A 26105-nucleotide genomic window follows, 5' to 3' on the forward strand; every position below is an offset into this window, starting at 1 on the left:
TAGTGTTTGTACGTGATGCTATCTGAGTTCTGCCTGAGCCTTGACACCAGTGTGTGTTCCCCAGGCAGTGTGTGTTGCCCCTGTGAGATGCCAGACCCTACATCTCTCCTGGCTCCTCTTTCCTGTGGTTCCCCTCTGCTCTGCTGGGGCCTGTGTTCACGTTGACAGCATCTGGTAGCAATTAAACCCCCCCCTCCCCCTCGCCTCGCGTCATCTCAGCCAGCTCGATTCTCAAACTCTTTCGACACTTTCAGCATCCCTCTCTCTCTTTTGATCCTTTTCCCTCGCTCCCTTCCCCTTTTCTCACAGATCCCTTCGTTCCTCTCTCTCTCTCTCTCTCTCTCTCTCTCTCTCTCTCTCTCTCTCTCTCTCTCTCTCTCTCTCCTTCTCTCTCTCTCTCTCTCTCTCTCTCTCTCTCTCTCTCTCTCTCTCTCTCTCCGCCCCTCCAGATCCTCCCTCCCCCTTATCCTTCACCTCTTCTCCGTACTCTCATCTGTCTCTCTTGTCTCTGTCGCTGCGTGTGTCATGATGAGGAGTGAGGTCGCTGTCTGTGCTCTCTCCCTGCTCCTGTCTCTGTCTCGGGGCTGGGCTCAGGGCCAAGCAGGAACCAACTACACCAGGTAAGATGCACGAGGCTCTGGGCTTGCTGTCATGGATCTGGGCTTGCTGTGTTTTTTGTGAATCGCGTCTGTGCTGAGAGGTGTGGCGACCGTGTGGATGTCTCTGATTGGATGGCTGCGGAGCGTGTGCGTAGGAAACATCCAGAAAGATGCGTCTTCATTCGCTACTTTTGTCAGGATTGTGTATCCCTTGGATTTTTATTCAAATGTACATTATATCTTAGCAATAGTTTACTGTGGAGCAAAGTGCACTCTGTTTGGAAGAAGTTTCCTGTATTTGTGTTTGGAAATTCTTTCCTGTACTTTCCTGGTCTTTCCTGTTCTTTCCTGTTCTTTCCTGGTCTTTCCTGTTCTTTCCTGGTCTTTCCTGTTCTTTCCTGTTCTTTCCTGTTCTTTCCTGTTCTTTCCTGGTCTTTTCTGTTCTTTCCTGGTCTTTCCTGTTCTTTCCTGGTCTTTCCTGTTCTTTCCTGTTCTTTCCTGGTCTTTCCTGTTCTTTCCTGGTCTTTCCTGTTCTTTCCTGGTCTTTCCTGTTCTTTCCTGTTCTTTCCTGGTCTTTCCTGGTCTTTCCTGTTCTTTCCTGTTCTTTCCTGGTCTTTCCTGTTCTTTCCTGTTCTTTCCTGGTCTTTCCTGGTCTTTCCTGTTCTTTCCTGGTCTTTCCTGTTCTTTCCTGGTCTTTCCTGGTCTTTCCTGTTCTTTCCTGTTCTTTCCTGGTCTTTCCTGTTCTTTCCTGGTCTTTCCTGTTCTTTCCTGGTCTTTCCTGGTCTTTCCTGGTCTTTCCTGGTCTTTCCTGTTCTTTCCTGGTCTTTCCTGTTCTTTCCTGGTCTTTCCTGGTCTTTCCTGTTCTTTCCTGGTCTTTCCTGGTCTTTCCTGGTCTTTCCTGGTCTTTCCTGTTCTTTCCTGGTCTTTCCTGGTCTTTCCTGGTCTTTCCTGGGTAGCCCACCATGGTGGAGCTCCCCCCCAGATGTTTGGACCCTGTCTGTCTGACCGGGGGGTTGATCAGGGCTTAGAACAAGGCTTATTGGCTCTCATCTCTGTCTCTACTGGGGATCTTGGCTCTCATAGGCTGGTTTCTGTCTCTGCTGTGCTGATAGGCTATCTGGTAGCCTGGCCTCCGTCTCTGCTGGGGTCTTCCGGACGGACCTCCTATTTTGTGTGATTCTGGGAAGTGTTTCAACTAATCGGAGAAATATTTGCGTATGTCTGAGCTAGCCTCAATGGATTTGGCTCGAGTCCTGGAAAACATACTGGATCCAACTGCCAACCCCCCCTCCACAATGATAGTTGACTCTTTTGTTTTGCTTTGTAAGAGTTCACAAGGGTTTACAAGCAGTTTATTGAACTCTTATGTCTGTCTTGGATGTGATTTTTCCAGACCCTTATTTTGTTTACATTTGTCTCTCACAGACGGGATCAGCGAGGGGGGGGGGGTGTGTATTGGAAAAGGGAAAAGTTTTAGGAAGCTCGAGTCAAGGAAACATTAACCTCTACTAACTGTTCTGTCTCCATCCTGTCTGCAACGCCCCTCACCCTCTCCTCATTCCCCTGAAACTGACACCAGCCCAGAGAAGGTATAACAGCAGGCAGTTGTGGGGATTTACAGAAAACCTCTTAAGGAAGTGAGCTATAGCTGTATTTATGTGTGTGTGTCACTCACACCTGTACACCTGTCTTGTTTGCGGAAAGAGCCGGTAGTTCTTACAGTATACGGTTGTTGACTCTGTGTGTCTCCATGGCGACCCTGCTCGCTGGCTCGTCCCAGGCCCGTGTTCCACTGTGGAGGAGACCTGGTGGCAGACTCTGGCTTCCTGGGCAGTGAGGCGTTCCCCAGCCACTACAAACCCAACAGCAAATGCGTCTGGCGCATCACAGTGAGTTACTGACCTGCCTTCGTACCCCCCAACCCCCCTGTGCTCCTTCTATCCTCTCACTTCAGTACCCTCCAACCCACCCTCAATACCTCCCACCCTCCTATTCTCCCCCCTTACTACCTCCTTCTCTCCCCTCTGAACTCCAGGTCCCAGAAGGCAACGTGTTCATGCTCTCCTTCTCTCCCCTCTGAACTCCAGGTCCCAGAAGGCAACGTGTTCATGCTCTCCTTCTCTCCCCTCTGAACTCCAGGTCCCAGAAGGCAACGTGTTCATGCTCTCCTTCTCTCCCCTCTGAACTCCAGGTCCCAGAAGGCAATGTGGTCATGCTCTCCTTCCGCATTTTCGACCTGGAAGCCGACCCGCTCTGTCGCTATGACTACCTGGACGTGTACAACGGGCATTCCAACATGGTGCAGAAGCTTGGGCGTTTCTGCGGGACCTTCCGCCCCGGCTCCCTGATCTCCACCACCAACACCATGATGCTGGAGATGGGCTCTGACGAGGGCAACGGGGGCCGCGGTTTCCTCACCTACTTTAACGGGGTCCGACCCCACGTGGACGGTAAAAAAAAAAGCGGCCGTTAAACGTATGCGTTAAGCTGACAGGTGTTTGAAGCACGTGGAAACCTGGAGGTGTGTGTGCGTTTGTGTGTGAGTGTGTGTGAATGAGTGTATCTTGATGTGTGTGCTAGTACCCACCCATGTGCGTGTGTGTGCATGCGTGTTACCTGTGCATGTATGTAAGTGTGAGGGAATCTCCTGACTGAACTTGTGTGTTTGGTTTCAGAGGACCAGTATTGTGGAGGTAAAATGACCAAGTCCCAGGGTGAGATCAAAACCCCCAACTGGCCCGACAACAACTACCCTGCAGGCATCAGCTGCTCCTGGCTCATCACGGTGGAACCCGACAGGGTTCGTCATTTCCCATCACCCTCTGCTCCTAGCATTAGCAACACTGAGTAGAGAACACTGCTTGCATGTTGATGCCAGTTTGACTGACATGGCCTCTCCTGCCTGGGTGATGGTCAGTCTGCCTGCCTTGTAGGTCCTGATGATGGACACACTGGCGCTGAAACCGCCCTGAGGGCTTGGAGTTATGGCCATCACCTTCCCTGTGAGCACTGGCAGAGAGAGAGAGGAATTGTTTTAGTTTTTTTGAATTATGAGAGCGAGAAGAGAGATAAATACATTTGAATACATTTAGTCATTTAGCAGACGCTCTTATCCAGAGCGACTAACAGTAAGTACAGGGACATTCCCCCCGAGGCAAGTAGGGTGAAATGTCTTGCCCAAGGACACCATATACACATCATAATACCTGACATCCGGGTGTTGAGTCTTCCCGATGTATAACCTTGTTGGTTTGATTGTAATTCCTCATGTATTGTCTTCATTGTAATTGTGGTTCATTCATTCATTCTTAGTGGGTTAGGTGATTTTAATGTGTATGTCTGTGTGTGTGTGTACATATATGTGTGTGTGTGCTAGGTCATTGAGGTGAAGTTTGGAAAGTTTGACTTGGAGGCCGACTCCTACTGTCGTTTCGACTACGTGGCGTTCTTCAACGGCGGGGAGAAGGACAATTCTCGGCGTATAGGGAAGTTCTGCGGAGACGTCCCTCCTGCGTACGTATAGGCTCCGCCCTGATCCCGCCCCTGACCCCGCCCCTGACCCCGCCTCTGACCCCAACCCTGACCCCGCCCTTGACCCCGCGTGACCCCTGCTCATGTCTGACATCCGTTAGCCAACTATTAACCCTTCCACGTCAACAAACGGCCTGCGTGGGGGCATATATTATCACCTTACATGATGACGTTGGTTTGAACATTAGTGGGAACAACTGTTTTTATCTGTCGATATGCTAGCACTACCCTCTGCTCTGATGCCGGTCATGGGTGGGGATATCTCAGTGGTTTGCTGACATAGGTATCGACCCTACTGCTCGCTATTCCAAACCCCCACCCGTGACTCCACCCTCGTCTCTGTCTCCGCCCGCAGAACCATCGTCACCAACGGCAACGTGCTCCTGGTGCAGTTCGCCTCGGACCTGAGCGTGACGTCCGACGGCTTCATGGCGACCTACAGCAGCGTCGCCCGCGGCTCCCACGTCCCCACGATGGACCGCGGCACGGGGCCCCGCCTGGACTCCGCTCCCTTCAAACCCGCCGAGAAACCCCAACGGCCGGCCCTCACCACCACCACCCTGCCGTCCACCACCACCACCACCCCCTACGTGGCCCCCAAACGCCAGCCTGAGAAGCCCAAGCCTGAACCAGTCAGGCCCCTGGGGCCAGACCCTCCCGGGGGGAAGAGGGTTGTGGTGAAGAGGCCAAACGGCCGGAGGACAGGTGAGAGGGGCTAAGGAACAGATGCGGTCACAGCAGTGTGTGTGTGTGTGTGTGACGTGTGTGTGACATCTTTCCTCGGTTCCCCCAGTCCCCCTGAACCCAATGTGTGCCAAGGCCTGTAAGAGAGATGGAACCATCAAGATCAGCTTCTGCGCCAGTGAATTTGGTGAGTTCCACTCCAGACAGCTGTATTGATTGGGGGTCAAATGGCTGAGCGGTTAGGGAATCGGGCTATTAATCAGAAGGTTGCCGGTTCGATTCCTGGCAGTGAAAAATGACATTGTGTCCTTGGGCAAGGCACTTCAACCTACTTGTCTCGGGGGGTAATGTCCCTGTACTTACTGTAAGTCGCTCTGGATAAGTGCGTCTGCTAAATGACTAAATGGATTCAAATGTATTTATCTCTCTTCTCGCTCTCATTATTCAAAAAAACTAAAACAATTCCTCTCTCTCTCTGCCAGTGCTCACAGGGAAGGTGATGGCCATAACTCCAAGCCCTCAGGGCGGTTTCAGCGTCAGTGTGTCCATCATCAGGACCTACAAGGCAGGCAGACTGACCATCACCCAGGCAGGAGAGGCCATGTCGGTCAAACTGGCATCAACGTGCAAGCAGTGTCCTCTACTGCGTAGAGGTACTGGAATCCCCTGTTACACTAGACACACACACAGACACACACACACAAGACCCAGAGACACTCAAACGAAGACGAATATGCAAACACATTCTAACGAGGAAAAAAAAGAAGAAAGTACACACTTGCCACATCAGCTTACACACTTACAAAACGTGCGTGAATCTTCTTCCTCCTCAGGTATGAACTACATTATCATGGGTCAGGTGGATAAGGACGGTCGCGGCACCTTAAACCCTGGAGCCTTCACCGCTCCATACAAAGACCAACATCACAAACTACTGAACAACATCAACAACCAACCATGCTAACCCAACGCTCAAACACACTGTTCGCCAGTCCGAGACCAGAAAGAATACTGGCTTATAATTGCCATGACAACCAAGGCCACGTCCCCCCCCCCCCTAAAAGGATGTTACCTTACAAGAATCACATGACAGTTTTAATCACAATATCGGCACCATATATGGTATTATTTTTGTATGTTTTATACTCATGCAAATGTCAGGCCTTGTGTTTGTAATTTATGTTAAATACAATAAACTATAAGACACGGAAATATATGTTTTATCAACTATTCGGCTTAGTCAGTATAACTGTGAGTGCTTACTGCTTGAGGCAGTGGGAGACAGATTTCTGGATCCAACAGCGCCACCGTGCGGTCACAGATATTACTGTTTCTGAAATGTTCCTGCTTCGTCATGCAATAGTAGGCTCTCAGAACGTAATCTCGCGAGTTTTGGATGACTTGAGGGTCAAGAGTCAAGAACACCATGTCGAAAAAGAAAATATTAGAAAACAGGTGTTGTTCACATTACACATACTATGCATTATCAAGCAGAAAAAATGACATTTAAGTAATGACAGTAAAGACATACTTTGTTACTATGGCTGTTGCTTATAACTCCTCCAATTCATCTTGAATATTAAAAACTTTAATAATTCTGGGGAAGGTGTTGCAGGTTGACACAGTCAAATGAGACTTTATAGCTTCATGTGTGACGTCACACACGGTTAATCTTTCTCCAGTGTTGACAGTCTCATAAAAGCATGTTTGGTTACATACATCCACGTGACTGAATGACAAATAAGATTGTTTGGGTACGTACTTTTAATTTGTGATCAACAGCATTTCCTGTCTCCAACATTTACAATATATTTGCTACAGTGTTTTTTTTCTTCTTCATTCATATGACAAAATTAGTCATGTAAGGTTTTCCCCTAATTATTATTTCATTGAAATAGTAAAAATTCAACTGATACACTGATTGTCATTTTCATCCTTGTAAGCAATCTTAATTTAAATAGATAGTTGTGCAAATATTACAGAGGATTGGGCAGGACAATATGTATATTAGAACCATTGTTTTTAGACACTGCACTGTGCACTGGCCACACTATGTATCCTCTGGACAAGATATTACAGACGACTAAAAAACTGGTGTTAGACACACTACTCTTATACACACACATATAAAGAAGCAGAGGCACACACACCCGCGAACAAAATTAATAAATAAAGTCAAGAATGACCCGAATAACAGAGAAGCATTTACAATGCACTTCATGGTGTAAACAGAGCTTCAATCTTACTACTACCAGTATTATATCACCTCAGAGAAAACAGAAGTGTTTTTTGTGTCATCTGTCAGTGATGCTCCTCACAGACACACACACACACACACACACGCACACACACAGTTCATCCATTAGGACAGGGGCATCTAACCAGGCTTCATTCTCCATCCTCTCTCAGTGTGTACTACATCCCTGGTTGACTCGGTGCTAACCTGCCGTCCTGCTGGCTAGGTGAGAGATGATCGTGGGAGGTTGCCTGAGTGGTGAAGCTGGGGCGCTAGTATGTCGAGTCTATAATGTTGCCCTCCAGCTGGTGTCTGTAGGCCACCCTGGCCTTGTGTGAGAAATAACACCCTCCTCCTCCTCCCGCTGTGTCGGTGGACCAGGACATGGCAGGAGAGAAGTGAGGCTCCCCCTCGCTGGACGGCACTGCGGGGACCAGAGGACACAGGGTGAGGCCACCACAACACAGACCAGGGAATGAGGCCGTCTCTTTCACGACAAATTGTTCACATTCCACTCGTTATTCATTTGGCAGACACTTTTCTTTTGTGCTTTTAGAAAGTACATCCCAAAAAAAGCATAATTCAAACAGTAGTTATTCTACAGTAGTAATCCTTCTCGTATGGATTCAAACATATTATTTGATAGGCTGTATGGAAGACATCTTTTGATAGGCTGTATGGAAGACATCTTTTGATAAGCTGTAGTGCTCTTACCCGCCTTAGGAGGGCAGTGTCTCCCCTTGCCACGGCCTTTACAACGCCTGTACCATGGAAAACACTGGAGGACCTTCACACCCATGGGACCTGTAGATATAGGCGCCAGTCTGAAAAAAAGAATCAACAAGTTTTAATCAAGCTGAATCTAGTGTTTAGATAATGTGCTGTTCTCAAAGGAGTTTACTCATTTGAAGTACGCAGAAACTTTTTGATAATTCTGTCTTTTCCCAAAGTCACAATATCTCGTGGATGTCTGGTTGTGACCAGACATGGGCATTGTCAAGAAAACAACTGAAATGTGCTTTTATATTACACAGAGGATACGTTCTATATTACATTACATTTCTATAGAGACCTCATTCGATCTAGTTAAGGAGCTTCCTCAAATAAAGCTTTGGAATGTTACGCATTCGATTCTGACCCAAATCTGTCTCTGTCTGGCCTTGTGCCTAGGACATCGGTCCTAACACTCGCATCACAGTCATCTGTCGCCCACTTAAACTGCATGGCCGTGAATGGCTCACTCTTCACTTTAATGTGCTGATTAGATAACTACGTGTGGATTATACAGAGTCACAAAGCCAGTAGAGTCAGGCTGCGAGATCAAAAGTCAGTTTATTTCATGAATGTTTGGGTCCTGCAGAGCTTTGGTTTCTGTTTTTCTCAATGGGGTTAAAGGTTGAGCCCCAAAACGACGTCATTTAAAGCACTAGGGGCTGGTCACATTTATCCTAATTACCTGACCTCACAACTCTCTAATTCCGGACCCTTTTAATTGGTCTTTCTGGCAAAGGGCTCCAAAGTGGGGTACCACCTACTGAACACTGACGTACTCTACCGTCAGAGAGTGGGATTATCGCCTGGAACAGATCAGGTGTATTGGTGCAGTATTCATAGAATGCCATGGCTGGTTAAACACAATAGTTACACCTCCAGGGTTTTTCAGGGTGAACCCAGAGTGCACGCTCAGCTGTATAGCTACATACACTGACCTTGTGATTATATAGGGTGTACCTTCTGAGTAAAGTCTCTTATATAAAGAGTGGAGGGATAATCTGGTGTTGCTAGAAATCCTAACTACAGCAACATTAACTCGGGATTGAAAGAGCAAGGGGCAAAAGTTTAAGTCTAAATAACATTGAAACATGGAAAATTATTTGTGAATTTTTAATTTCCTGCCATATTTGTTTGTTTATCAATAAAGTGGGTGGGAAACAGTTATGCAAAGAGTCATTGCTGTTGGTTCAGTGTTAAAACAGGTTTGGCAGAAAACATTCTGATTTACATGTGAGGTTTTACGCTTTATGCTTTAATCAACAGTTTGCCTGCTGTTGCATCCAGGCTGGATACAATGTATTCATTTAGCAAATGTTTTGATGAAAGCACAGTTGGACCCTGGACTCATTCAGAACCCAACACCTTGAAAAACTAAGCCCTCCTCAACAGACCCCTGTGACATTTCACATACAAGTACAAATACACTAGGCCTATGTATTTATTACATTAAATAATAATCCTACATAAATACAAAACAAGAGCCCTAGAACTACCTATCTGATAATGTGTGGAATGCAACTCACCTGTAAGAGTCTGAGATCCAAACAATGGCAAAACTATGGTCAAATGGTTGAGTAGGTAAATAAATCAACGTGTGAAGCCCGATCAAGGTCTTGCAGAAACCGTTTATGTCTGAGTGTGACACGATGGTATCGCAAGTCCTCGCTCCTTGACAGATGATGCTCTAACTACACCCTGTCTTCCTGTTGAGTCCGACTGGCAACGGGAATTTTCCACTGCCTACCCCGTGTCTTAAAATAGCTAATCCCTCAGCGCGTGGCCAAGACAAAACATGCCCCACCTCTCACCGGATTTATTGTGTTGTTGAACATGGGACAATAATGAATGACAATGTTCCTGAATGTGACTCTTATTTTTTTTCTGGTAGTCTTTTGACTACCAGAGTCTTAGCCAATAGCCTACGTTTTTCGAAGTCAGTTTGAAAGGTTGACGAACCAGTAGACTATAGGCTTTCTTTGTAAGTTAGGCATAAACCATGTTTTTACTGATAGCCAAACGAACAACCATTAAGGTAAGCCAATAAAGCACACAGGGTTATACAACCAGTTGATAACCACTTTACACTTTTTTACACTTTTTTTTGTCTGTGGCAAGCATCAGCAGTAACACGCTGGGACACGCTGCAGTGACAAGTACGGGATGTTTTTTTTTGTTTGCTATAGGAAGTCATCATGGAGATAGTAACTTACTATCTCCAACTTACTAGAAACCTACAGCGACATTATGGTTGCGGTCATATTATGATAGCGATTGCTAAACAAGGTTTATCCCAGACCAGTTACAGCATATGTTCGAGGGCTTAATTAACTTAGTTGACTACGACTTTTAGCAGTACAATGGTAGCAATTTATTAAACATTTAATCATATAGTACAAAAGAGAATGATAAAAAAAAAAAAAAAAAAAAATAGCCAAGACTTACAGTGTATGTTACAGAGATGTTTAGTCATGTAGCAGAGGATTTGTAATGGCAGCAGCCATAGACATTTTCTTTCTAGGCACATCCTCAGTTACCTGTCACTTGTATCCACCCTTTAACTCTTCAACTAACCAACCAACCAACCAACCAACCAAAAACATTCCAAACACCCCATTCCTCCCTTCTCATAATCTCACACCCACACGCTGCCTTTTCCCTCTACCTCCATCGCCCCCTGCCGGCCACAGCAGCTCCCTGCGCCCAGGCCACGGTGGTGCGAGGCGGGCAGGTTCTTGTAGACGGCGCGGCTGTAGGGGATGAAGCAGAGGCCCAGCTGGAGGTGGCGGGCCAGGCGGCAGTAGGCGGCCAGGGCCAGGACCAGGAGGGGGGTGAGGAGCAGGAAGCCCACCACCAGCAGAGCCACACAGCCCCCGTCCTCCAGGAGGTCAGAACAGTACAAAGACGTACCGTGGGGGCGCACCTGGGGGAGAGGAGGGAGGGGAGGGAGGGTCAGTAGGGATGGGACTACACACACATACACACACACATACACACACACACACACACACACACACATAAAAGCCTCACCGTGGAGTGACACAGGAAGCCAAACACGACCATGACGAGCGCCGGCGTGAGGATGGCGCCGAACACGACGCCGGCCAATCCAGCGTTGATCACGGCCACGACCAGGTTCTGTGCCGTCACCAGCACGGAACAGGCCCAGCAGTCCAGGGAGGCTCGGAGCTCCAGGGGCGCATCGCCCCCCCCTGCCCGGCTGCCCCCCAGCAGGTAGGGGGGAGGTGCGGCTCCCTCTGCGCCCCCTCCAGGGGATCCAGGGATCACTGAGCTGAGGGAGCTGCTGTTCTGGAGGTGGGGGGATGGCGAGGCCTCGGCCTCCCCAGGGTCAGGGTGAGGCTGCTGGGTGACGCTGTTCTCCAGGGTCCCGTTCCGCAGGAGGCTCATTCTCTCTCCGGGTGGTTCCTGGTCAGATCAGATCACGTTCTGTTTTGTATATATATAAAGGTTTTTTGTTTGTTTGTTGTGAGTTGTGAGTCGCTACAGAAGGCTTCCCAGTTGCCCATAGATCAACACTGAGATCCAAACTATAGACAATCACTGTAACTCTCACAGGAGATACAATCTATGGAAAACCTTTGAAGAAGAAGTGCTTCAGTGAGGGATCTTCTCCTTCAGAGAGGGTTGGTACCCATAGTAACAAAGTCTCTTCAACACGTCTGCTAAATAAATACGTTGTTATTACCATGATACACCAGTAATTGATTCCAGTGTGAACCCAGTGACAGTTTAAGTCATTTGCAGCTCACCACTACCAATCAGATCTTTGTGACTTGCTGCAGCCTTTGCGTCAGATTACTATCAACCCCAATATTAGCTTTGGAAAGCTCGCTTTTCACTGACTTTTTTTTTAAAAAGCAAAGGAATTTTTTCTTTAGTACTACGAGGCCAAGTTTCCCTAAAGTGCCACAGCGAGAAGTGCGGAAAGTAAACAAAGATAGCCAGCCAACCCTGGGCAAGAGGAAATGGACTCCTCTCCACCCCACCCCCAACCTCCAGGAGAACCACCGGCTCAGAACAATGCCTCGGGAACCCATGGCCTTCCCCTTCCCAAAAAACGCCGTCAACAAGCTCCTGTGGGTCTGTAACAGGCTGCTGTCTCTAACCCCTGATCAGCTGCTGTCAGAGGGTTCGGACGTCTGTCCAGGCTGGGAACACACGTGTGGGATGACTGACCCCTGCCACTCTAAACACAGGCACAGTTGGGCCGAGATCTTCTGAGAACTTTTCAGAATCTTTGAGGGTGTGCTGTAGATATCCAATACCCTTCTCTTGAGCCACGGTGGCGCCGTGACGTGATCAATAATTGAAAAGACGCACAGCACCTCTTCCAGACCCACAACTGTACTGTACAATGTCATTAGCATGCTCGGGTCTGTTGGTTCTGCTTCATAATCACATCAATATGTTACTGTCTGGGAACATGATGCATGTTTCTAATACTCCCTCACCTCTGAACATCATCCAAAGTCCCAACTGTTCTGCTTCATAAGCACATCGATACGTTACTGTCTGGGAACATGATGCATGTTTCTAATTCTCCCTCACTTCTGAACATCATCCAAAGTCCCAACGACATAATTGTACTCACTGCGATGTCCTTGTGTTGAGATCCACCTCCTGTGAGAAAAGAAAATATAGTCTCCAAGTCCCAACCGCTACCAGTGTGTGTATGTGTGTGTCTGTGTGGACCAGAAAACCAGTTAGGCTTCCTCTGGTTTTGACTAGGCTCAGTGTGACTCTCCAGAGCAAGGGTCAGAGGAAGAACATGAAGGCTGGAGGTCCAGATCCCGATGCTGATGCGGCAGAAGCGCCGTTTCCTGAAGTCGTACCGGTCGCTCGAGCACACAGAGACTCACGTATCTACCAGGACGTGGGAGAACACAGCTGCTGTCAGCCCCCTGCTTCTCTGCTGGGAAGGGGAAACAGCCAGTTCAGAACCAACGTTACCCTTCCTTTTCCCTCCTTCCTTCCTATCTGGGCCTGATCTCGCTCTTCCTTTCCTGTCGAGCTGTTTCCTTGCTCTTTGCTCCAGCCTCTCTGTGTGTGTGTGTGTCCTGTCTCGCTGGGCTGCGGTGGTACTGGTGGGTTTAGGGAGGCAGCTGGGCTGTGTTAGGGGGCTGGGGCTGGTATTTGGGAAGGGCGGGGGTGTCGGGGGTGGAGATTGGGGGGTGGGGGTGCACTGGAGGGATTACTCTGATAACCCTGGGACTCAGTGAGGGGGGTGGGGGGGTCACGGTAGAGAGGAGGGAGTGTTTATTTGGATAGATTAGAGGAGTCGGGGGTGTTATCCAAACCCGAGCAGCAACTTGAGAACTGCTGGCCACTTGGCTGGTGGTTTGGGGGGAATTGTTATTGAATGAATTCCTTCAGGATTATTGTTGAAAACGAGCTGGATAATGAAGGGGAATAATACAAAAGAAAAAACAAACAGATGACCGTAACTTCACAAATGTTTACGGACCGTGCTGCGAAATATTTCCTACGCCAGCTATTTCTTAGACGTGGCTGTTCTCAAAGCCATTTGGGTGTGAGGGAATGGAGATGGCCGGTATGTGAATATACCATGTAATGTGTTCTGCAGACACGCTATACATTGTTGGGTTGAGCGTTACATAACACTAATGATGCTCACGGCCATTAGACGCTTATCTGCACTGTACATGTAGTTAGTTTTAATGCACTTTTGATGTTGGGGAGTGAGCTTAGAGATAAGACTGTGTCTCCTTGCAGTGGTATATAGATTACAGATGTGTTTCTAAACTCTGGAACAGACGCAGCTCTGTGAAAGGTAGACGGGGTGTCTGAGTCACATGAGACAGGGTTGTTTCACAGTTGTTTTAGGGTCACGACCGAAAAGGGGGACTGGCACTTGCCCTCTTGATGAAAAGCAGAACACCAGACGGAGAAAACAGGGAGTGATGGGGGGGAGAAGTGAAGGATGTGGTGAAAGAGAGAGAGAGAGACAGAGAGAGACAGAGAGAGAGAGAGAGAGAGAGTGAGAGAGAGAGACAGAGAGAGAGAGAGTGAGAGAGAGACAAAGAGAGAGAGAGAGACAGAGCGAGAGAGAGAGAGAGAGTGAGAGAGTGAGAGAGAGACAGAGAGAGACAGAGAGAGAGAGAGAGAGTGAGAGAGAGACAAAGAGAGAGAGAGACAGAGCGAGAGAGAGAGACAGAGCGAGAGACAGAGAGAGATAGAGAGAGAGAGAGAGAGAGAGAGAGAGAGACAGAGAGACAGAGAGAGAGAGAGAGAAAGAGAGAGAGACAGAGAGAGAGAGAGAGAGAGGATGGCGGGCCTGATAAGAAGCCATATGGGGGTTCCAGTTCAAAGCGTTTCTAAATTGATGTTTTCTCTCTTCTCTTTTTTTCCTCCTTCTCCACTGCAGTCTCGGCGTTTGTTTGTTTGTTTGTTTGTTTGCTTGGAGAGCAGAGACGTCTGCGGAGAGAAGGAAGCGAAGAAGAGAGAGCGAGTGACATCACAGGCCGGGTTTAGGAGTAAAGGAATGTAGCTTTGAAGGAACGCGACAGACGAAGGCCACACTGTCTTCTGACGTGGGCGTCTGTTCCTGCGGTGGACAGTAGGAGAGTGTGCGTCCGTATGTGTGTGTGTGTGTGTATGTGTGTGTGTGTGTTGAGGGGACCTGGGGTCTGCTAACTTAGGAGGAAGGCCAGCTTTCCTGTCTTTGGAGCCAGGATATCCCCTGTTCCATCTGCAGGTCTGGGATGAAGTGTGGCTGCTTCCTCTTAGAAGAAGAGTCTCAGGATTCCCATGACCGCTGACCTCTCGACCTCCTGACCTCTGAACCTCTGTCTGAAGAGACAACAGGACACCGGGGCTTCTCATCGCGGTCGGGAGAGAGGGAGGAAGACAGATCATGCGAAAACAAACACTATGAAACCGTTCAAATGCATGTTTGTATGTAACCAAGGCCTTTGTAGTGGGTTTATCTGAAAGGAGGAAAGAGTAGGAAATGGGGATTTAAGTGACTGGGGATGAACATTAGCATGGAATAAAGAACAGGTGGATTACAATGTCCTGTTTTCCTTAGATATGTATCAGCTAAGATGTAAACATCATGAAAAAATCTTATCAATAATATCAATGCTATTGTTGTGGCACTGTTGCAAGAATACTGGGATTGTTGTTTTTCACTGTAACAGGATGTAGATAATTACACAGAAAGCAGTAGGAAATGGACAATAGACAGTTCTCAAAGAATTTATCAAAACATTTTATTTTTCTCGATCAATAATACTCACAATAATATCACATAAAAATCACAGAGTGTTTAAGACAGGCCTGGCTCAGGTTCTATGTCAGTTATTTTTTGAAACAGTGCAGCAGAACTAAAACAGTCTGGAAGAAAAGGAGGAACACTACATCCTTCAAATCATAGTTATAAGGACAGGACACCAAACAAACCATGACCCTTAACCCCACTACAACATCCTTCAAAGTTTTTTTTTTTTTCATTTTTATTTTCAGAAGTGGCTAAAGCTACAGCTACTGCTAAAAGTTCAGCATCAAAGAACAAATGCAGATTTTTTTTATGAATTTCATACAATGCAAAAAAGTTGAAAAAGTTCATTGTGTTTAATCTGTTACAGTACAAAGTCTTCATTTCATTAATTCACCGGTGGGTGTACTGACTGTACTAAGCACCAACCTGTCGGCTTTTATTTATATTTGTTTACTTATCTCATACATCCTTTATACACAGTTAGATGAGAGGGGGGTGAGGCGAGGGGGGGTGAAGCACCATGAACATTAGACCCATAGATATATATAAAGACTAGATGTCTTACGGCGGAGTCTAGTCGTTATGCCACTGCATACTTATGAATAATTGTCTGTATATGTCTTGTCCGGCAACGCGGACAAGACATATACCCTTTATATATATCTATGATTAGACCACCCCCTCATAGCACTTCCCCCATCAACACATCAGGACAATAGGAAACTTTAAAAATATCTGGCCCCTTAACAAGGGGAGTACCATCAATATGCAATAAATATATTTAAGAAAACAAACATATACAGTATAAATAAAGTCACGATTTACAATTAATTATCTCTGTAATCCAGAAAGGAATGAGAACACGACAAATAAAGAGGTATAAAAAAACGGGTGGATGTTCCCGTTGCCATGACAAAAATGTGAACGTTTTTTTAAATATTATTTTTTAGCTAGGGTGTATCATAACACATCTTTCGCTACCAAAGATGATTCAGAATTATGCAAAAAACCTAATTCACAATATGCACACTAGGCTTCTAACTAAGAATGCAACCAGATTAGTCCTCTAGTAAACCCGTATTTCAGAGAAATTGAAAACATTTCTTTAAATCAATATTCCTAATGCGTTAGAAAACATTTGTATGTTGGATTTTATTTCATCTAAATACAGTTCACAAGGCCAATATGGTGTACTTCTAGGCTGGTAATACGTTTTGAAGTATCTATATCAGAATAAATTAAATTAAAATTGCACCCCGGAGAGCATACAAACTGGAAAAACAAATGTCTTGAGTTTACCTGAATACAGAACTAAATCAGAACCAATACAATGTCATCAAGACTATCAGCTACTTTGCTTGTGAAGCGATTCCCCTGCTGTTTCCGTGGTAACACAGCAAATCCATGGACATAGAATAACTAGATTGGTGGGGAAAAAAAACTGAAAAAGTTATATTCGATTTGCATAAAAGTACCTGAATTTTGTAAAAAAAAAAAAAAGAAATACACAGAGCCAGCTACTTGACGCTTTTGAATCACAGCAGTGTCCGTTGTAATGACCTGATTTCCAGTGCTAACAATGTTCACAAGTCAGACATGATTTTCATGAGTACCAGTCTAGTCATTCTATCGCTAGACGAGAGTCCAATCAGCAGCTGGTAGGCGGGGAAGACGACAGAGAGCTGGAGTTTTATTGGCTGATGGCTGATATCTTATTGTGATGTAAACAATACTGAGTAAACATGATTGGCTGTTCAGCGTATGTTTTGCAGTAGTACACTTCCTGGTTGCGGGTGAGTCAGAGTTTTGGTTATGGCTGCTCAGTAACAGAGAGGAGTCCTCACTTAGAACAGGGTGTTGCAGCCTGGGGGGAGGGAAGGGGGGAGGAGACAGAGGGGAGAGAAGGAGGCGGGGAGAAAGATTAAGGGAGAAAGTGACAAAGAAAGGAAAGAGATCATGAGCAATCTTACGGATGCCCTCTCATACAACAACTAAATATATATTGTGTGTGTGTGTATCCTGTGTTCCCTGTGTGAGTGTGTGTGAGTGTGTGCTGTGTTCCCTGCGTGAGTGAGTGTGTGGGTGTGTGCTGTGTGTGACTGACCAGGATGAAGCTGTCGTAGGTCTTCATCAGCTCCTCCATGCTGTACTGCTCCAGCACCACCACCCCAGCCAGACCCGGGCTGCGGGCGCGGGCGCAGTCCTCGCAGTGAACCACGTAGCTCTTCCTGTTGCTGCTCTCACTGGTCACAAACAGCAGGTCAAAGACCTCCAGCTGCACACACACACATACACACACACACACACACACACACACACACAGAGAACACAGAGTTATTACAGGGCTGGGGTCAGGGTCTGTATCACAGAGGTTTCTGTGTGCAGTCAGGGGTCTTACGTCACACTCGTTGCAGTAGTAGGCCGGCTCATCCTTCACCCTGCTCTGGTAGGAGATCTTCTTACCAGAGGCCACCAGCTGGTCCCTCAAAATCTGGATGTGCTTCATGGACTGGAGGAGACAGTGTCTGGGGGAAGGAGGGAGGGAGGGGGAGGAGAGGGGGAGGAGGAGAGGGACAGGGAGAGAGGGAGATTGAAAGAGAGACGGCGAGAGAATGGTGAAGGAAAGAGATAGAGACAAGGGAGGGGGGAGAGGAAAAAGAGAAGGGAAGGAAAGGGAGGGGGAGTTCAGAGGAAGAAAAGCGACGGAGGAGGGAACCAAGAAGAGATAGAGAGAGGGAGTAAGAGGTAGAGAGAGAGAGGGAGGAAGAGATAGAGAGGGAGGAAGAGCGATAGAGAGAAGTAGAGAGGAAGAGAGGTAGAGAGTAAGAGAGAGAGAGAGCAGATAGAGAGGGAGGAAGAGCGATAGAGAGAAGTAGAGAGGAAGAGAGGTAGAGAGTAAGAGAGAGAGAGAGCAGATAGAGAGGGAGGAAGAGCGATAGAGAGAAGTAGAGAGGAAGAGAGGTAGAGAGTAAGAGAGAGAGAGAGCAGATAGAGAGGGAGGAAGAGAGATAGAGAGAGGTAGAGATAGAGAGAGGTAGAGATAGAGAGAGGTTACACAGCTGACACGACACATCTGTCTGGTACCCCGATGAGCTCAGCTCACACACTCACTTGATCATCTTAAAGGTGTCCTGGTCGGCAATCTTGATGGTGCGGGCCACATTCCAGGAGACGTGGATCATGGGAACGATGGACTTGACCTTCTTGATCTCGTTCCACTCGAAGCGTTCCAGGGCGAGCTGGTACTGGTACGCTACAGAGAGAGAGAGAGAGAGAGAGAGAGAGAGAGAGAGAGAGAGAGAGAGAGAGAGAGAGAGAGAGAGAGAGAGAGAGAGAGAGAGAGAGAGAGAGAGAGGGAGAGAGAGAGAGAGAGAGAGAGAGAGAGAGAGAGAGAGAGAGAGAGGAGAGAGAGAGAGAGAGAGAGAGAGAGAGAGAGAGAGAGAGAGAGAGAGAGGGAGAGAGAGAGGGAGAGAGAGAGAGAGGGAGAGAGAGAGAGAGAGAGAGAGAGAGGGAGAGAGAGAGAGAGAGAGAGAGAGAGGGAGAGAGAGAGAGAGAGAGAGAGAGAGAGAGAGAGAGAGGGAGAGAGAGAGACAGAGAAAGAGAGAGAGAGAGAGGGAGACAGAGAGGGAGAGACAGAGAAAAAGAGAGGGCTCTGTGAAGGAGGACAGTGGCCATTTTGGACTGTTTGAGATCTCAAATACTGCACCAGAGAGGGGGGGGGGGCAATCACAGGTGTCTCCCTAGACAACTGGCTAGGTTTCCTGACCCTAACCCTGGTCACTCTACACCCAGCTCTTGTCTCGACCTGCCCCTTGCTGGTCATGGATGGTAACTCACAGTTGAGGGGACCCACGTTCCAGGCGATGTTGTTGCACCAGCCCACAGCCTGGACCCAGTGGACGGTTCCCAGCGTTGATCCAGACCAGGTCCCCGGGCCGCTGGATGAAGCGGTAAACGGGGATGTTGGAGCGGTACAGGTCCTCCAGGATCGGCCACCACGACCCGGTCAGATAGTCCACTCCGTGTCTGGGGAGGAGGAGAGGAGGCAGACATGAAACATCTGAAGATCTCTGCTCACACACACACACACACACACACACACACACACACACACACACACACACACACACACACACACACACACACTCAAACATACTGTATGGAAACATACCATATATACACACATACAGACAAGCACTAAACCCTAAACACACAAACACACACACACATGGGTTTTCTTCGCTTACTTCTCACAGAAGTTGTTGATGGCCTCCCAGTAGTGCTCGTGGACAGCAAACCACTCACAGTCTCCAGGCCCGATGTTGATGTTCACTGAGCAGAAGTTATTGTTCTCCTGATGGCCTGAGAACACGCACACACACACAGACACACACACACACACAGACACACAGTCATTCTAACAGTCTGATGCATCGACATGAAGTCAAATCCAAGGTCATCACACACACACACACACAGTCATTCTAACAGTCTGATGCATCGACATGAGGTCAAATCCAAGGTCATCACACACACACACACACACACAACACACACTGACCGGGAGTGCGGCTGCCCGGGACCTTCATGTAGAGCTGGACGGTGTTCATGCCCAGGATTGTGTGTCCCACATGACTCAGCATGTTTCCACTGGAGGACACCCGCATGAAGGCTGGCAGCTTCAGCAGCTCCTGCAGCTGTGGCTTCCATCTGCACACACACACACACACACACACATTTACATTTAGTCATTTAGCAGACGCTCTTATCCAGAGCGACTTACAGTAAGTACAGGGACATTCTCCCCGAGGCAACTAGGGTGAAGTGCCTTGCCCAAGGACACAACGTCATTCAGCACGGCCAGGAATCGAACCAACAATCTTCTGATTAATAGCCCGACTCCCTAACCGCTCAGCCATCTGACTCCCCCCACACACACACGCAAGCATGGACACACACACATACGATGTATGCGTGGACACACACACGTACACACACAAGCATACACTTTAATAATAAACAACTGGGTTGAGGTCAATATCTATTTTAGGTTTATGAATGTCACTGAACTTATGACCGTGAAGAATGCATCTGAAATGTGTCATCATACACCTCAGACTGTGGGACTCAAACACAAAGGCATCATGTTTCTTTTTACCTTTTTGGATCCGATAGGTCAATGTTGGTACCAAATTTGATGGTTTTTCCCACACATTTTTGCTCTGGGCTGTGTGAACATGGAAATGGTCCGTGGTTAGTACTGTTTCATTTCTCATTTTCAGTATGATCAGCTGAGAGAGGAGGAGGTCAACTAACCTGGCTGAGTTGGCGGGGGCGGGGCTTGTGTTACCGGGGACGGGGCTTGTGTTACCGGGGGGCGGGGGCTTACTTTACTAGGGGAAGGGGTGGGGCTTGATTTACTGGGGGCGGGGCTTGCTTTACCGGGGGCGGGGCTTGCTTTACTGGAGGAAGGGGCGGGGCTTGTCTGACTGGGGGAAGGGGCGGAGCTGGTGGAGTCAGACTTGGTCTGTTCTTCCTCCTCCTCATCCTCACTGTCCTTCTCCTCCTGTGGACACATCACCATCATCATCATCACCATCATCATCATCACCATCACCATCATCATCATCATCATCACAGGGTTAGGAGACATGCTGAGGGGGTTCTGCTGTGCTGATATGTTGTGAATGTGTTTGATTTGATGTGTCTAAATGTGTGTGTGTGTACCTGCAGGCTCTCCTGGAAGCTGGAGGCCTGGTACTGGGCATGTGTGTGTGTGTGTACCTGCAGGCTCTCCTGGAAGCTAGAGGCCTGGTACTGGGCATGTGTGTGTGTGTGTACCTGCAGGCTCTCCTGGAAGCTGGAGGCCTGGTACTGGGCATGTGTGTGTGTGTACCTGCAGGCTCTCCTGGAAGCTGGAGGCCTGGTACTGGGCGTACTTGGCGATGGTGGTGTGGGCACGGCTGCTCTCGCAGGGCCAGGTCTGGCCACGCCCACTGGCGTCCAGTTCTGGTCGGCCGGTTGCTGCACCTGCGTCCTCACCTCCACCGCATGCTCCGCGTTGGACTCCACCAGGGCCTTGGTGGAGAACAGGCCCAGGTCTGAAGGGGCGGAGGGGGGATAGGAGGCGGGGGGAGAGAGGGGGGGCAGGGAGGGGGCAGAGGGAGAGGGGAGAGAATGCGAAGAGAAATAAGATAATTGTGGATTGAGCGTGTGAGTGAGTTGGAGTGTGTGTGTGTGGGCGGGTGTAGTGCATGTGTGTGTCGGTGTGTGTGTGTACTTACTGAGGCGGAGGGAGCCGGCCAAGCCTCTGATGACAGTAACAGGGTTCTTGGGATCGGTGCAGAACTGCAGCAGCACTGGGAGAAGGCATCTCTCTTACTCTCCAGCTGGAACACACACACACACACACACATACACACACACACACATTAGGTTTACCCTGAACCACTGAAAAACTGTGGATGCGTGTGTGTGTTATGAGTGGACTTGTGTGTGTGTGTTTGAGGTGTGTGTGAGTCTACTCACATAGATGCTTGGCGTGGGGGGGTTGAGCTTCTCTCGAGGGATAGGGGTGTCTGTGGTGAGATTTGGTTTGACAGAGAAAGCAGGCAGCAGGTACGACTCCCGAAACTTGCCCTTGATCTTCACTCCCCTGGACACAGGACGACACGCACACACGAAGAGCCAGATTGAGATGAAGAGATTAGGATTTCACATCTTAATGACTTTAATCTACAGAAAGAACAAGTTCAGAGTACACCACACACAGATGAGAAGGGGGATTAAGATCAACCAATTCAGATAACGTGTCTTAAATCAACTTCCAAGTTTATCGTCACATTGTTATTAGCAATGCGATGCTTGATTTCCTCAAGACCGCAGCATGTCTGTAACCCATTATAACAGTGTCTTTAATCTCTAATTATAATCTTAATCTTTAATCTGTCACAGCAGACTTAGACGACTCACTTGCAGGCCCTGATGATGTCACTGGCGGGGTGTTTGATGGAGGTTTCGGCCAGGGGGATCCTGGGGCGTTCGATATCAGAGGCCATGAAGGTCTCTCTGTCTCCGCTCTCCACCTTGATCAGACGGATCTTCAGCTCCTTGGGGGGCCCCAGGGACAACGCCTTCAGCTTGAGGAAGTCAGCGGGGGCCAGCGGGCATGGGGTCCTCCGCAGGGGAGCGGGGGGGGCGGGGGGGGGCTGGGATGGACGAGGAGGAGGAGGTGGGGGTGGTGTTTGTGGTGTGGGTGGCCCCAGGCAGTCGGGGTGGACGTCTTGGTTTCAGTCTCACGGCTCTTGTTCTCCTTCTTCTTCTCCTCCTCCTCGGACCCGGTGCGCACCTCCTCCTCCAGACCTCCCTGGGAGTCTGTGGCCTGCAGAGTGACGCTTCTCTCAGACGGCTGGCTCTTCTTACTGTCCTTGTGCTTGGCGGCCGGGCTGTCGGACGAGGGGGAAACCGAGGATGGAACGGCCCGCGGGCTTTCCCTCTTTCCTCTCCTCCCGCCTCTTCCTCTGCGCTCCTCCAGGCCTGTGGAGGTGACCTCCGACACCGCCGACCCCGCCGTCCTCTTTCCGCCTCTTGCTCCTCCCCTCCCCCTCCCGCTCTCCCTCCAGGCTCACCGGCTCCCTCTTCCTGTCGGCCTGCCTCCAGGGCCTCCGGCTGCCTGGAGGTCCGTGGCTGCCTTGCTGGGCAGCAGGTCAGCGAGAGCGCCCGGGTGTGTGGTGGTCAGTCTCAGCTCGGCACTCAGGGAGCCGCTCAGCAGAGAGGAGCTGGTCCTCCCGGGGAGGGGCTGGTGATTGGAGGGCGAGTCTGAGGTAGCGTCAGTGGGGGATTGTGGTTGGTCGGTGAGTTTGGTGGGCGGGGCAGGGTCGGAGTCGGGGATGGGGGAGGATTCCTGTTGCTCCTGGCAGCGGATCTCTGGTCCCAACGCCAGGGAGGACGAATACTTCACCCCCCCCCCCATGGCGCTAGGAGGCGGGCGCCCCAAACGGGCCGCCCCCTGTAGGTGTACCTCTGACCCCCCAGGAATGAGGCCAGAGACTTGAAAAACCGTCGGCCACGCCCGTCTGGTGGAGGTGGGGCTTGCGAGGTGGCAGGGTGCAAGGTGTGTCTGCGCCCAACTCCTCCACCATCCACCTCCACCTCCACCTCCTCCTCCACCTCCTCCTCCTCCTCCTCCACCTCCTCCTCCTCCACCTCCTCCTCCTCCACCTCCACCTCCTCCTCCTCCTCCACCTCCTCCTCCTCCTCCTCCACCTCCTCCTCCTCCACCTCCTCCTCCTCCACCTCCACCTCCTCCTCCTCCACCTCCACCCTCCTCCCTCCTCCACCTCCTCCTCCTCTCCTCCCCCGCCGGGGGGTCTCCGGCAGGCCGTACAGCCTGGCCAGGTCGCTCAGCGGCTTGGTGTCCCTGTGAGGAGGGGGGGAGGGGGGGCGGGCCATGGGTGGGGCTGGGCTGCAGGACTGGCCTCCTCATCACTATCTTCACCTCTTCCTCTCCTCCCCCTCGCTCAGGCCGGACGCTGGGGACCCCTGCCAGCTGAGCACGGGGGGGCTGGCGGGGGGGTCGTCTCCCCAGCTCCAGCAGGCTGCACACCCCCGCGGCGAGCTGCAGGTCCGGGGCCAGCAGTACCCCCTGCTCTGGACGGACCCCCCCCGGCCTCGCCTCGCACCGGCCCCCCCTGAGGGGCGTGAGTCCGGGCTGGGAGAAGGTTCCGGGGGTTGGTGTGGCCTGGAGGAGAGGGCTGGCTTGGGTTTCATCTCAGCCCCACTAGAAGAGGGGGAGAGGGGGCTGGGGGGGCCTAGGGGGTGCCCCTCCTGGGGGGTGGGGGGCAGGAGGGCAGGGGGGAGGTCTTGGCAGGGGGCTTCAAGGGTCTACCCTCCTTGGAGCCTTTTGTGTTTGGTGGAGGCAGAGGGGGGGCGTCTGGGCCGGGGGCCCGGTTGCCCAGTGCTGTTTTTTTTTGAGGGGCGTGTGAGCGTGTGGTGTTTTGCCCTTGTGCCTGTGTCTGTGAGGGTTGGGGTGGTGCGTGTGCCGGGCGGGGGGGCTGCTCTGCTCTGTGTGTGGCTGGAGAGCCCAGACCCGGCTGGTCCTCGCCTGCCCCTGAGGACGGCACGGGCGGCTTGTGGGACGACGATGACGAAGACAAACTCATCTTCTTTCTCTCTTCCATTTTTCTGTTTCGGAGAATCTCTTTCCTTTTCTCTTCCTCCTTTTTCTTCTTCCTGTCAACCTTTCTCCTGTCTTCCTCCTCCTTCCTGCTCGCTTTCCTCACACCTTCCACCCCTTTCTCTCCTTTCTCCTTCCTTCGTTTCCTCCCCTCCGCCTTCCTCTCCACCCCTCCCCTTCTCCTCGCCCTGGCCCGCTCTCCTCCCTGTGTTCTTGCCCTTGCGGCCAGGGCAGTTTGTCGTTCCTGGGGTCCCCACCCCCCACGGCTCTGCTGAGTGGGGGTCTGGGGGAGGGGTCGACCTGGGGCGCCTGCGAGGGGTTGACCCCTGACCTCTGAACCCTAGAGTCCGGTCCTGGTGGAGCCCCAGGGGAGCAGGCGGAGCTGGGGGGCCCCACGTTTGGGTGTCCGGTGGTGGGCTGGGGGAGCCCCCACACCAGGGCCAGGACCCCCGCCGGGTGGGGGGAGCTGGATCTCTGTGGGGGGGGTGGGAGGGGGGTGGGATTCGATCCTCCGTCTCTAAGGCTGCCGTTGAGGGGGGGTCGGTGTGTGACATCCATCCCAGAATCCTCGGCAGCAGTTAAATCCCCTCCCCTCTGCCCTCACACTGGTGCTCTGATGTTCCTGGGAAGAAAAGAAAAAAAACACAAATGCCATGACATTTCGGTGGTTGTTGTCAGGTTTGTGGATGAGTGAGGCAGGAAGTGACCGCTGACCAACGAGCGAACGACACCCGTGACACTCACCGTGCCGTGGTTGCCGTGACGCCCCTGGGCTCGCCTGGCCTCCAGGGGGCGTGGCTGCAGGGCGTGGGAGGGGCCTGCGTGGCGTGGGTGGCGGTGGGAGGGGGCGGGGCCTGCGTGGCGGTGGGAGAGGGCGGGGCCTGCGTGGCGGTGGGAGGGGGCGGGGCCTGCGTGGGGGTTGGGAGGGGGCTGGGCCTGCGTGGCGGTGGGAGGGGGCTGGGCCTGCGTGGGAGTGTGGAGGGGGCGGGGCATGCGTGGCGGTGGGAGGGGGCAGGGCCTGTGTGGCGGTGGGAGGGGGCGGGGCCCTGCGTGGGGGCGGGGGCTGTAAGGCACTCCGGCATCTGCTGGTGAGGAGGGGGCGGGGGGGGTGGCCTGTGGGCTTAGGAGGGTGGAGCACAGCGGCCCCCGAAGGCCTGGAGGACACCTGCAACAACGGAGAAGCACATCAGTGTTGATCTGCTTCGCTACAGGTGAAAGACATGAATCACATGTAAATGAATAAATGTCATAAGTTGGCAACTGTGTGCTGAAATAAACCTGGTTGATCATCTGCAGAGTTCATAATTACAGAGTTAGAAGGGTAGCAGGGGAGCAGAGAGCTGAACTATAGACCCCGGAGTAAACATGAGAGAATATGGACATAAATATAATGTAATGATATAAAGATTATATCATTGTATTATACGATACAGTATATATGAATGATTATTAATGATATGATATCAACATTAATATTGTTAACAACATGGATTTGAACATTAACAGGAAGTGGACAGCTGGTCTGAGCCCTGATTGGGATACAGACCCTCCTGGTGTCTGGGGGTTCGGTGGGGTCCCACTCTGTCGTACGGGGGGCTCCACACGCCTGGCCTGGGGGCGATGGGGGTCCGGTCTGGGCCCGCGACACGCTTTGGATCCACGATGAGACTATGGAGACAAGAACGAGTTAGAATGGGGGGCAGCCTGGTCATGTCCTGTGTGTAACCTCGTGAGTGGCCTGTGTGTGTGTGTGTGTGCTGCTGTAATGCCATCATTTCATCTAGAGCAGTGGTTCTCAACCTGTTCCTCAAGTACCCCCCCTGTCCTGCATGTTTTAGATGTTTCCCA

General features: G+C 50.4%; 4 protein-coding genes across 4 annotated transcripts in view; 1 reads left to right on the forward strand and 3 right to left on the reverse strand.

Annotated features, from left to right (window-relative positions):
* The first annotated feature begins 407 nt into the window (after nt 1-407).
* pcolcea (procollagen C-endopeptidase enhancer a) lies at nt 408-5870 on the forward strand. Its single transcript, XM_062485916.1, has 9 exons — nt 408-620; nt 2380-2488; nt 2791-3049; nt 3275-3399; nt 3976-4112; nt 4486-4835; nt 4924-5001; nt 5297-5467; nt 5648-5870. The coding sequence occupies exons 1-9, from the start codon at nt 526-528 to the stop codon at nt 5776-5778; spliced, it is 1455 nt and encodes a 484-aa protein (XP_062341900.1). The 5' UTR covers nt 408-525; the 3' UTR covers nt 5779-5870.
* Nucleotides 5871-10045: 4175 nt separating this feature from the next.
* Nucleotides 10046-12939, reverse strand: tmem88a (transmembrane protein 88 a). Its single transcript, XM_062485917.1, has 3 exons — nt 12434-12939; nt 10852-11247; nt 10046-10744 (listed from the first exon to the last, which is right to left on the reverse strand). Exons 2-3 carry the CDS (start codon nt 11227-11229, stop codon nt 10457-10459), a joined length of 666 nt encoding a protein of 221 aa, XP_062341901.1. The 5' UTR covers nt 11230-11247; nt 12434-12939; the 3' UTR covers nt 10046-10456.
* A 2116-nt stretch (nt 12940-15055) lies between these two features.
* Nucleotides 15056-24597, reverse strand: LOC134040058 (lysine-specific demethylase 6B-like; the record flags this gene model as incomplete). Its single annotated transcript, XM_062486281.1, is given in 23 exon segments — nt 15056-16946; nt 17187-17357; nt 17481-17607; nt 18194-18335; nt 18920-18989; nt 18991-19108; nt 19330-19444; nt 19644-19792; nt 20241-20309; nt 20399-20460; nt 20463-20648; nt 20979-21079; nt 21082-21183; nt 21367-21447; nt 21450-21471; nt 21611-21737; nt 22055-22368; nt 22431-22527; nt 22711-23078; nt 23081-23146; nt 23149-23201; nt 23531-23792; nt 23896-24597. Coding segments are annotated over 23 exon segments (3528 nt in total), but the record flags the coding sequence as incomplete, so codon positions are not given.
* The window catches only part of LOC134040059 (GRB10-interacting GYF protein 1-like), a 9117-nt gene continuing 7608 nt past the window's right edge, over nt 24597-26105 (reverse strand). The window contains exons 18-20 of the mRNA XM_062486283.1: nt 25804-25925; nt 25002-25422; nt 24597-24879 (exon numbers count right to left, since the gene is read on the reverse strand). Of these exons, the coding sequence (XP_062342267.1) occupies nt 24775-24879; nt 25002-25422; nt 25804-25925 (648 nt within the window). The 3' untranslated portion in view covers nt 24597-24774. The remainder of the gene's footprint in view (nt 24880-25001; nt 25423-25803; nt 25926-26105) is intronic.

This window comes from Osmerus eperlanus, chromosome 19 (assembly GCF_963692335.1).
Source record: "Osmerus eperlanus chromosome 19, fOsmEpe2.1, whole genome shotgun sequence".
NCBI lineage: Eukaryota > Metazoa > Chordata > Actinopteri > Osmeriformes > Osmeridae > Osmerus > Osmerus eperlanus.